This window comes from Neospora caninum, chromosome XI (assembly GCF_000208865.1).
Source record: "Neospora caninum Liverpool complete genome, chromosome XI".
NCBI classification, from domain to species: Eukaryota; Apicomplexa; class Conoidasida; order Eucoccidiorida; family Sarcocystidae; genus Neospora; species Neospora caninum.
The window spans coordinates 5,111,237-5,123,289 of NC_018397.1; the positions used below are offsets into that span (position 1 = coordinate 5,111,237).

A 12,053-nucleotide genomic window follows, 5' to 3' on the forward strand; every position below is an offset into this window, starting at 1 on the left:
GAAGTACGCTACACTGTACAGTTGCTTCAGGAGAAAAGACAATTGCTGCGGCAGGCAAAAGAGGCGTTCATATGGCTTCGACGAGGCGCCCACCTACTCCACGAGGGCGTTGTACAGCAAGGAGTTCCACGAGACGTTCCTAGGAGAAATGGGGGGCAAGCGAGGCAGGAAGGACAGGCTGGGCCCCCACGAGCTCCACCGCCACGACCTGTTTTCCAGGGACAGCCAGGACTGCAAGGCGGGATTGCAGGAGCCAACCCGGTTCCACAAGCTCCAGGCCATGGACGTCAGGGGCAGCCAAGGCAGCAGCTCATGCGGAGGAATGCGCTTCGCCGGGGGAATGTCGGACGGCAGTAGAGATGACTCTTTCTACTCTGTTGAGGGACCTTCTGCCCTCTGCGCTCTTGAATCATACATAGCCGGGAGTCGATGCAGGGGGAACGCGTGCGTACAGGCAGCATTAAAGCCTGGAGCGGCCTACGTGCTACGGTTCTTTGTACATACATGCCTTGCTAGGTTTCAGTTCGGTTTGCAAAGGGGAAGCAATCTGCGCAAGACGATTGAGTGATCGCCTGCGACGGTTTTCACTATCCCTCTCATGCAGGTAGCATCCTTCTATTTTTAGGCGAATGCACAGCAACTGCATTCTTCAGAGAGCAGTGGGCGATTTCTGGGCGCCTCTGGAGGAAGATGTCCTGATAGCCATCGCCCCTCGCCTCAAACCGTGTTCTATGAGACTATGTCTTCCAGTCCTTACCGTGCATGTCACTCTGCAGAGACACATGTAACTGTTGTCATCGAGCTTCTATCTGTTGCATTGCCACAATAAGCCCTCAGGGAAGATCCGGCTGATCTCGGGGGGAACTGACACCTCTGACTTCTTGATACCACAGAAATTGCCCCGCACCATGGCGTTCCCCATAGAGGACCACGTCGAATTGGTCCTAATGGTTGTCCATTATCTGTACTCTCAGCGAAAACGTGCCTCCGGAAGGCTTCCGGTGTCCTGTGTGCGAATGGCAGACAGAGCAGATCCCGTTGACCTTGCGCTCCTCAAAGAGATGTCGCTACCGCTGGAGGCTCTCTGCAGTACGTCGAACGCGCTACCGACGGCGATGATGTTTTCCCCGCAGTCTCGCCCCTTTCAAGAAACTTTTGGATGCAAATGGAAAGCCCTATCAGTGGCGGGTAGCACTACAGCGAACCGGCAAACTTTCCTGTAGTCGGAGTCCCGTAAAAGTGTACGAGTGATTGTCATTCGCGGGTAGCGTACCGTAGCTACCTCCACGTCATGCGTGATTGGCGCCTCTAGAAATGAATGATTCTGAACAAGTGGATTTCTCCTTTTACCGCTCCGTTCCTCCTTATTTGTTCATTAGGACAAGCGAGTACTGGTGTGCGGTACAAGCAAAACGGGGCCAAACAACCGTGCGGTCCTGCAGCGTAGAGCACTGAGCAGCAACAGCGTCGTTCTTCTCTAGCTCCGATTCCTCTCCAGTTTGCTAAATGGTAGACAGGAAAGAAGAAGGGCTACACAACCGGCATGTCGCTTGTGAGCGTGATTCACAGTGGCTGGGCAGGATCGAGTGCTGTGCGGCGGCAGGAGGTTTTTTTAAAAATCAGCAATCAGTGGCAAGACGTGCCTGGCGTATTTAGAACGGGGACGTCCGCTTCAGTGTTCTTGTTAGTCAAGCACGTCACGTGTATGCTCCGTGAGCAACGGTGCTTTCTCCCATCAGCAAGGCGATTGACAGAGATTAAGCTTACGCTCGATCCGCCTGTGTTTCTCGGTGGCGCATGCCGAACACGCGCCGCTCGCTGTTGAGTTTCGCAGTTGCGTGTGTGTTGGACGAACGGCGCGATCAGCGGTAAAGTTGACTAGACTCCAGTTGCATGTTGCTTCTTCCGTATCAACCGTGGAGAAGCAACCACACTCAGTGACTCTATTCCCCATTTTTCGTAGCAAAACATCTTTCAAAGAAACTATTAACTCCACGTTCCCGGTCCGCGCGTATCGACCTACCGTGCCCCGACTCTTTACGCGCAGAACCCGTTGTCTTGAATGCGGTCGGACGTCTCTGAGGTCACCCAAAAAACAGAAGACGCATCGTCAACTGTTTGGATAGTGCCTGAAGGCACACGCTTGTTCCTGTGAATTCGAGTTTATTACTTCCCGACCATGGAGGGCGGTTCCGCTTCTTTGCCCGCTGTCAGTTCATGCCACCAGGCGCCGCAGCTTTCCTCCGGTCCGACTTTCCCGAGCCATGTCTCGCGCTTGCCGTGTTCAGACATTCGCAAAATTGCCGCCTTCACTTTGGATGCGCTATTAGAGGCCAGTTGTGGCAACAAAGACGCTCTTTATTCTGTTGCTGCCTCTCCCATTCCTTCCCGCTGTTTCCGGCGCACAGACTGCGGATGTCTCTGCGGGCCCCAAACGTGCGCGAACGGTACCGCCGTACCGAGTCATCCTCTTCCTCTGCATCCTGAGTTGTCTTTCGAAGTTTCTCTTTTTCGTAACAAGAGTGTGGGCGAGGCAACCTCTCTTCACACGCCGGCCGCCGGAGCGCCGATCTCCCACTTTTCTCACCTCCGTGCGAGCTCGCCTTCCGGAAGGTGTGCATCCACGCTTTCACATGTACCCTGCTACAGAGGTGCGGCGGGCGCCTGCGAGTCGCCCTGTTGCTCTGTCATCGAGTCTCTTTTTCCTCTCCCTCAGCGCGAGATACCCCAGAACAAGCAGGGCCGCACAACCGCGCGTTCCCAGACAGTGCCTTGTGGCGGCGAGCACTCAACCGATCGCGCGGGCGCTCCAGCTGCACAGCGTTTCCCGGGGGGCCGAAACGGTCCAGGCTGTGGAAGTGAAAAAGGAAGTGATGGAGAGATTGACCGGGGTGGAAACGTGTTGCATGGCCGAGGTGGCGACGCCGTGTCTCTACACTTTGCATCGAGGGAACGACGCGGTTCCTGTACGGGCGACACGCCTGCCGAACCGGTCTCAGACTCTTTGTCTCTGCACTTTTCTTCCCATACACACTCTGGGGCCCGACACATGGCATTGGATGAGGAGAGAGGAGCTAGAGGACAGGGAACGGACATCCACGGACACCGCCGGTTTCTCGTTGCCCTCGGCGGGTTGCCAGGGAGCGGGAAATCCACTTTGGGTCGGCGTCTGTCTGCTGAGATCAATCGATTATGGTCCGAAGGAAGAAGACAGTGGCAAGAAGAGCAAAGACGACACGCACTCACGCCGGATTCTGAGCGTCTCTCTTCCGCGGAGCGCTCCGCGGAGCCTTGGGTATCGGCAGGTCCATCAGATCTTGGACAAGAAGGAAATGGAGGGAGAGAAGATGCACACGTGACCGAACCGGAACCAGGGAAGGAAGGCACGGACGTCCCCATGCAATCCCGTGGCTGTTCAACGCCTGAGCGGAAGTCCGTCGACGGAGACCTCGAAAGAACCAAGCAGGAGAACATGCAAGGCGTTTGTGTTGCCGTTGGCATGGACGGTTTTCACTTCACAAGGGCGCAACTGTCTCAGTAAGTTGCAGCATCGCACTGTCCCTGGGAGCGATCATGGGGGGACACATGCATCGGGCTGTCTATCGCGTTCTTTGGTGTCGTTCAAGGAAGATATTACGGAATGACACGACTACATATATATATATATATATATATATGCTGGTGGACAGGGACGTAGGTTGCAGTTTCGCTTTTCACATTTCCTTTTCTGTTCTCAGTGGGTGTCTCCTCTTGAGCTCTGCCTTTGCCGAACTCGACTTCCGTATCTTTCTGGGCGCCCCTGTGTTTTTGCTCCCGGCTTCGTCTCTCTTTTTGATCGCCATTCTCGTGCAGTTCTCTTCTTGACAGCTGTCCGTCTTCCTGGGGCGCTCTCGGCCTTGTCCTGGTCGGTGTCTCTCCGTTGTTTTTTTTGACATCTCTCGTCCTCTGTCTCCCCCTTTCCCTTCCTGCATGCGCCTCCCCTCCTTTCCTGCGAGCCGCTTTCCAAGCTCTCGCCGTCTGTCTTCCCCTGGACCCTGTCCACTTCCCTCTTTCTTGCAAATCGCTCGAGCTCTGCTGTACGCCTCTCTTCTTCATTTTTCCCGGCTCGCCTCAACCTATGCCCAGGTTCCCCGACCCTGCAGAAGCCTTCCGACGGCGAGGTGCCGCCTGGACCTTCGACATGCCTGCGTTCTGGTACACAAGAAAGCGCGCGAAGTGGTGCAACGCGCCTTTCGTTCCTGGGACGCCTCAGGGGTTTCCACGTCGAATACGGCGCTAATATTGGAAGACAACATCTCAGTTCCTGTATCTCGTAGAAAGGGTTTTGCACGCCACCAGAAACCGTTTACACGGCGGCTTTGTGCCATGGCCCTTCGGCGTTCCAGCATTTCCCAGGCCGATCCGACTTTAATCCTCTCGCAGCGCAGTGGCTCTGTGTGAGCCCAGCGAGATGTGGAGAGACAGTGCTGAGGCTGCTTTTCAAAAATGCATATATATATATATATATATATATATATCTGTGCAATTGGTTCCGACTCGAGTCTGTTTGATGCGTGCGCTGCTGGAACACTTTGCGTATACGTAACCTCACATGCGAGGGTTGGTCGTATCTGCGTATGTTGTGTATCCGTGCACGTAAAACATTCCCACGCGCCCAGTCAAAGACCGTCTGCGCCAGCACATGTGCAAACCGCTTACACCCAGATAGGGTAAGGGGAAATTCGCTTGTGCATTTATACGTCCATATATGCACGTATATATATATATATATATATATCGGTCGATTTCCGTGGATCTGAGTATGTGTTGTCATCCACTGGGCACGGCATGCATCCTACAGAGACAGGGGTGTTTTGTGTTTTGTCTTGTCAGGCGCACTCTGCATGACGTGAAATACCGCCCGGATCGGAGTATCCCGTTTCCCACCTTTGACCACTCTACGAAGGCGAGTGTCTTCTCGTCAGCAGGTTGGGGGTCCTCAGCTGTCGCGTCCGCGAGTGTTCAGTCCCTCCTTTTTTTTTTCTCTTGCTGTGCATTCGTCCCGGCTGCCTCGGAGTCTGTATCTGATAGGCGCACGGTTTTCCTGTAAAAATATCCGACCTTTGCTCTCGCTGCACTGGGCACGTCTGGGTGTGTTTAGGACCCGGTCCCTGGAGGCTGCGTAATCTCGCCGGAGACAAGAATCGTCATTGTCGAAGGTCTGTACCTGTGTTTATCGGAAGCGGGAGACCAAGGAGAAGCGACAGCGTCGATGGAGAGGCCGAGGCGAGAGTGGTTCAATCACGATGACAGCCTCTTTGACGTCCTGCTGTTTCTCCATACTCCTCTGTAAGCAAGGAAAGTCTCGGTCCTTTTCCGTGCTTTGCGCCGCTTCCTTCGCCGCTTCTCTCGGGAGAACGAGGCGCCTCTACACGAAGTCAGTCGTCGACGTCGGCTAAAAATTGTGCCTTTGTTGGAAAACGTTTGGCGTTGCAGCTCGGCCCGCACTGATGCACGCACATGTTGTTCGTTCTCCGAGTCTCTCGACTGTTCGGTTCCCTCTCCGGCGCCGGTGACTTCCGAGCGTGGGTTCTTTCCCTGTGGAATCTTCTGGTGCTTTCCAGGGACGAAGTGGTCAGGCGCGTGATACAGAGACACGTGGCGTCAGGGATATGCGAGACAGAGTCACAGGCAAGAGAGCGGTAAGAGAACAAAGGGACGGGAAAGGTCCTGACCCCACAACAGGCCACTGCTGTCTCTCTGCTTCCCACAACCAGATGCCACCAGAGCACGCGCCGTTTCACAGGGACGGACCTTCTTTGCCAGTTTCCTTTACGTACTCGGAGACCAAAGTGCAAGTGTGCAACGCGTCAGACAAAGTCGTGGCTGAAATGGGAGAAGGGAAAACCTGAGACAGGGAACAAGAGACACAGTGCAGATGGAACAATGCCCCTTTAGAAAGGTGTCTAGTGCGGACGTCTCTTTGCGGTCTTAGCGCCGAGTCGGGTTCTCGATTCGAAACCAAAACTTCGAGCGTGCCTTCGTGGATACACACTCTCTTTGTTCCGACTCGTTCCACTCTCCAGTGCCTGCGTCGTTTGTTTGAAAACCTTTGCTGTGACTTTTCCGCGGCTGCACTCGAGTGCGTGGAGGTGCCCCAGGCCCCTTCTATGCCGCGTGCTGTTTCCTCTCTTTGCGCCTCGCCTGACAGTGTTTCATGGTTGTGCACCTGCCGGAGGGCTTCTCTCCTTTGTTTCTTCGCAGGTGGACTGGCAGCGATGCTGTGAACGCAGCCTTCATTCTGAGTCACGTGGACACTGCGCATTTGAATGCGGTAATTACCCATGAATAAGCTTGCTTCCTCACACAGGAATTACAAATGTTTGCGCGCATACTCGAAGATGTGCGTTTTAGTGTAGCTACATACATGTACACACATAAAAGGTTGCACCTTCCAGTGTCACGCGCTTGAACCCTCAAAGCTCGGCAAGAGACGGGACATATGCACACGCTTCGACGCACTACCGTGTCAACTGTTTCTGTTCGTGGAAGAGCCAGTGTCTGAAGGGCGCGTCACTGCCAAGTCTCTTGTGTCAGTTCGATTCCAAAAACCTTCATTCCGACGCACGCTGGTCTAGATATCGACGAATGTCCGAAGTTTTCGGCCAGAGACGCACCTGAACCGAATACGCGCACAGACGCGCATCTGTAACCGGATATTCGCGTGCATCAGCAGACACGCGACGCTTTGTACAGGTGCCTGTTCATTTCAGTGTATTTGTGTTTGCTGTTGTCGTTTGATGGTCTTCCGTACGAGTCCGTACATGCTTTTGAAGTTCTGCTCCTTGTAGGATGCGGGGTGGCAGCATTTGGGTGGGGCATCCGACTTGTAGCAGGACTCCCGTACAAACAGGTTTATTCCGTGTTCCTGTGTTCTAAATTCGCTTGTGTCGGCTCGTTCAAACGCGTGTGTGCCCGGCTACGAGCGGAGCATCGAGGACGTGTAAAAAAACTGTTGTGTCTTCTTAATGAAGCGAAGGACAGGATCAAGAGAAATGTTAGGACCTGTTCTAGGAAATACAGTCATTAAAATCGTTTCAAGAGGAGCAAATTTCTGCTTCGAAAAAACTGCGGACTCGCACTTTATGCCTCTCGCGAAGAAATGGAGAGAACGGAGAGTGAACCGCTCTTCGCGGGCCGTCAGAACACCTGGGATTTGGTCGGAACTTGTTCGACATCAAAAACCCTCAGTCGCCAAACTGCAGAATGATACCAAAAAACCTCAACGGAGCGATGAAAACACTTGTTACGAGTGACTGGATTGCATATTTTCAGCTTGCTGATCAGAACGACACATACAACCGCAAAAAGTAATTGAAGAACAATTACGCCCGTCCTAAACGCGTAAAGTAATGGGTTGGGTCTGTGCACCCGTTCAGATTTAGGACAGAGCGAGAACCAGAAGGACGTAGCCTGTTGACATGTGGTGGCCTCTTAATTGAACACCAAGGGGTCGAGTGAACGGTGGAGACGCCCTAGAGAGACACCACGAGCGCGAACTCAAATCAACCGCCTGCTCGATTCGAGGAAGCAAAAAGCAGTGACGGTTTACCTTTCCATGCATTGTTCTTCTTCTCTTGCAGTGCAGCCATGCATCACAATAACTGTACTCGAACTGTCTTAGCTACCGAGGTGATCCTGACTCGTTGCGCAGGTTTCTATCCCACTCTGCACAGATCTCGCAAACGGACATGATCACGGGTGTCTGACTATTTTCTCCCCGGAAGAAAGTCGCCACAGCTAGAACTGTACGCCAACTTGGATATGCAGGCAGGACGCAAAATAGAACCCTGTCCCAAGTCGAGGAACCTTGTGGCGGGAAACGTATCATCGGCGTGGTAGCTTTACGTTCAAATTCACACATGGCGCACGATAGAAAGTGGGAAACGGGACACTTTACACCTATAGAACAAAGCGAGTTTCCCGAAGTAGCAAGTGGCACGGTCCCGGAACATCGTGAACAATTTTGGCGCGTCTGCGGCTCTGGAGCTCGTCGACTGCAGCGTCTCTTCTGCCGTTACCGTCGGTGCGATAGCCTGTTTTCACACAGAATTTCCCGGTAAAGCTGTGGGGATTTTCTTTCATTACCGGCTGGCTCCTGTGAATCATCTTTTTCGTACCTCGATTTCGTCCGTGTTTTGGCACCGCCCGCTGTCTTCTTAAACGCCGCTGTCCAGGACCATGGCTTGGCCAGCGCCTGCACGCTGGTGGCTCTTCAGCGTGGCACTTGTAGCTGCCACGTGTTGGGTTTTGTCTGTCAGTGTTTCTGCGGCTACAGTGAATTCAGGTGAGCTTAGGTTTAAAACAGGGGTCGATATGCACGTTTGTTATCCATACGAATGCTGACTCAGCGGCACCGTACATGTGGACGGTTGTATGATTGTGAGTCACGGATTCCCCAGGACGCATCCCAGAAAAGTACGCCCCCTGCCTTTCTTCACGGCAAAACGGGGATTGTTTCAGTGGGAGCGGGGCTGCGTTAGTGGGCTATGAAGGTGTAGAGGGTCCGCCCGTCGTGTGGGCCGTTTTGCATGCCCGATGGTTTTTGCTTCAGTTCCTGTGAAGCTGTCACGCAGTTTGAAGTTCGATGTTGGCGTCCTGTTGATGTCAGTTTCATTAGGTTTGCTTGGCACGGGTGCCACCGTGGAAGAGTCTGCCGTTCAAGCGGTCCGACAGTATCTTTTCCAGAACAACAACGGAAGCCTCGACCGCCTTTCTCGCGTTAAAGTCAAGTGCCGTTCGAAGGCAAACTGTCAGGTTCGTGCAGGCGTACACACAGATCAGTGACGAGGATGACAACGCAGTAACGGCATGCAGGCATGCAGTATCGTGATCCGTACCACTCAGGTCCGATACATCACAGGGCGGGATGACCGGACTAGCAGAAAGGACTCTGTACAGCCAACATGTACGATGATGGCCCGACCAAGTGAGAGCTGGTCGACACACGGGAGCACGACAGCCAGTTCAGTCCTCTGGACGTGCGTACGCTCAAGGATTTCGCCAATATGGTTCAAAGCCTCCGATGGAGGATATTGCACTGGCAGGCTTGGTGCCGTTCGCAGTTGAAGCAGGAGCAAAGTTCTGCGTGACGCTTCTTAGAGGGTGACGGGGGAGAGGGCAACTCCATGGAGAGAGCCGCAGGCTGGCGCTACTTCCGCTACACTGGGACGTTGTGTGATAATTGGTCCGCTCCCTCTGCAAAGGAGATAGAGTTCATCTCATGAGTCCTCAGGCGCCTCTCGTCACGGAACGATTTGCGTTCCCGGCGCCTCTCGTCACGGAACGATTTGTGTTCCCTTGGAGAGGGGTGTGTTCAGTTCCGTCGTTCTGACTCTTTTTCGACGTGCTATAAAAATCGTGATTTGCCCCATTCCATCACACTGTTCGGTACGTCGTCGCTGCTGTGTAACATCTGGGTGTACAAGTACATTCAGCAGGGGGTTTCCGGGCATTCTGTGGAGAAGTTTGGCCTGGTGCCCTGCATACGCGTGGAAGGAACTCCATCATTCAGACTGTGTCATTGCGGTATGCGGGGGCGTCCTCGAAAAGGATTAGTAGCTAGCGTTTGTCCTGACACGCTTTTCCCCGGGGAAAGAAGTGGTTCGTGTTATGCTACAGCAGCTGAGGGATACTTTACGGAGCCTACTTCTTAGTTTCCCGAGAGTCTTCATGCTAGCCACAGGGGACGACGCAACGGTCAGCTAAGCGCTGCGTGGTGGTATGAGGGGGCGGCAGGGTTGTGTGGCGTCCACTCGCAAATGCGAAGCTCCTGGAGCCTATGGAAGCAACCGAGGCGCCCCCAATGCGTGCAAGGAAGAAGCAGTACAGTGTGTTACAGTCCCACCCGAACGATTCGATGGTCATACACTCTGTTCGCATTGAAGTCACTGTCTCGGAGAGAATGCGTGACGACGCAAAATAAAACCAACGTGCCACCTTGATCATATATGTCAAGAAATCGAATCGTTTTCTTGTCTCTTCGACAAAGACGAAAGTAGTGTAGCAGGAATACTTTCTGGAAAAGACACAAGTGAGGCGCGTTCGCTGGTACCTGGTGGACCACCCAAGCTCGCGTGCTTCTTCCAAGGAATCAGAGAAGCGAAAACGGCGGGGTCGCTGCCCTATAAAGTCCTGTTCTATCCGTAGCCATTGCTTCCGTAATTTTGCCGCCTGGGACATACGCATGTGGACGCTCTTCCGGTTGACTAACTTTGACTAAGCCAGATGTTCCACTGCCGCTGACCGTTAGAAATCTACGCTTTCCATCTCAAGATCTGTCTGCTTACCTTCAGAACACACGTATTTTCGAGTCAGCGTGTGACAACGCCTATAATTAGCTCCACCTCCAGACGGTCCAACATACAGGGAAAGAGGGAAGGAAACAAGACATCAAATGCGCATCAAGAAACCATGAAGACAGTTGCATACACTGCACTCGCCAGCTCGCCTTTATCCGTGTGACGAGCTTTTGCCAGCTTTTGGAATACAAACCTGAGGGCTAAACCGGACGCATACTGGAGAACACGTTTGCTGGAATAATCTTGCCGAACAGCACTCGTGCCTTCGCTCTCAAAGCCATCCTTTCTGATGTTCGGACCCGTGCGCGTCAGGTGCTTCCGGTTCACACAACCCACGGAACGAACAAAAGTATCCATACAGACAAGTTCTTTTGCCGCCGGTCACACCCCACCCTTCCCGTCAGTACAGCGCTGTCGTTGCAGATGGGATTATTTTATGTTAACAGATTACTTTAAGCTAAACGTCACTGGTTTTCGATGTCCTTGCCAAGAGAGACCGAAAGCTGGAACTCACGGCGAGACAGCAGCTGGACCGAACACACCCGTTGAAATCTTTCCTCGTAACAGGAACTAGATGGTCCCTCGCTACTTCTCCACGATGTCTGATGGCTGAGGAGTTGAATCGTTTCGCCTTAGGACTCGCCACAGAAACGGAGTTCTTCGAATAAAACTATCTTTGACTCCGATAAGGCTTCACATGCGTACCACAGAAACCGACCAGCAAGCGCGCTCGTGGGTTGTGCATGCAGCCACGGATTGACTTGACCTGCGCTTTCAGCCCTCGGAAAACCAGACATAGACTGGCTGCAAACTTTCTCTGCATGTCTCGAAAATTATCACCGAAAAAAGGTGGCACCAGCTTCTTGTTTCACTTTTCAAATGCAGGAGAAAGGAATCAGATGGTTTCACCGACAAGTAGAGCACTGTGACGTAGACGACCCCCCTTCCAAGGTCCCTTCTTCCCGGATCAAGACGAGGATCACTCGGTGTGCTATTTCAGTATAAAGTGAATATGTATCCCGTTTTTTCGATCTCTACGCATTTTGCTCTCTCAACTGTGTAAAGGAGGTTGGAATCTCGATGGTCACATTCCCGGTTGCTCCGTTTTTTGGTTCCTTGGCGATCGGGTGCACGGAAGTCCCTGTTCTGGTCTCTAAAGTGTGGAATGCAGCTTGTCAACAGGCGGATTCTCACCGTCGTCCTTGATTCTTGCCTCCCAGTTTCTGGTGTTTCGTCAACTTTTCCAGTTGTCAAGTGTGCTCTCTTTCCTTCACAAAGAAGGCGTGGGTGTGTGCCCTCATTTGTCGGTTGTTTTCGTAAGTCACTGTTTGTTGGGATCGGGAAAGGGCGTGCAGCTTGCCCATCGCCCCAAAGAGGAAAGGAGCGCGACGGAAGAGAGACAAAGCTGTCATTTCCCGTACCTCTTTGATGGAGGCAACCAGCGACTTGCGGTGCTCACTGTGTTCTCCCCGGTTTCCTGGATGCACAACTTACCCCTTTTTCGTTTCTCGCCCTCTTAGCATAGGTTGCTGGGTACACACCCGCGAAAAGCACTGTTCGCCTCGGAGGCTCCCCGCATAGCTTCTTGTCTTTGTTTTTTGCCACTCTACACTTTCCTAGCCTCTGCGTTCTTTCTTTTTGTCGCTTTCTCAAATCCGTCCTGTCTCGCGCACGACTCATCAGACCCCCTGGAGGTTTGTGCTGTAGAGCCTT

The 12,053-nt window shown here is 53.1% G+C and overlaps 1 protein-coding gene across 1 annotated transcript; it reads left to right on the top strand.

Moving 5' to 3' along the window:
• Positions 1-8,220: 8,220 nt before the first annotated feature.
• Positions 8,221-8,826, top strand: NCLIV_059130 (hypothetical protein; the record flags this gene model as incomplete). The annotated part of the gene is made up of 2 exons (XM_003885468.1): positions 8,221-8,326; positions 8,651-8,826. 2 exons carry the CDS (start codon positions 8,221-8,223, stop codon positions 8,824-8,826), a joined length of 282 nt encoding a protein of 93 aa, XP_003885517.1.
• Between the last annotated feature and the right edge of the window lie 3,227 nt (positions 8,827-12,053).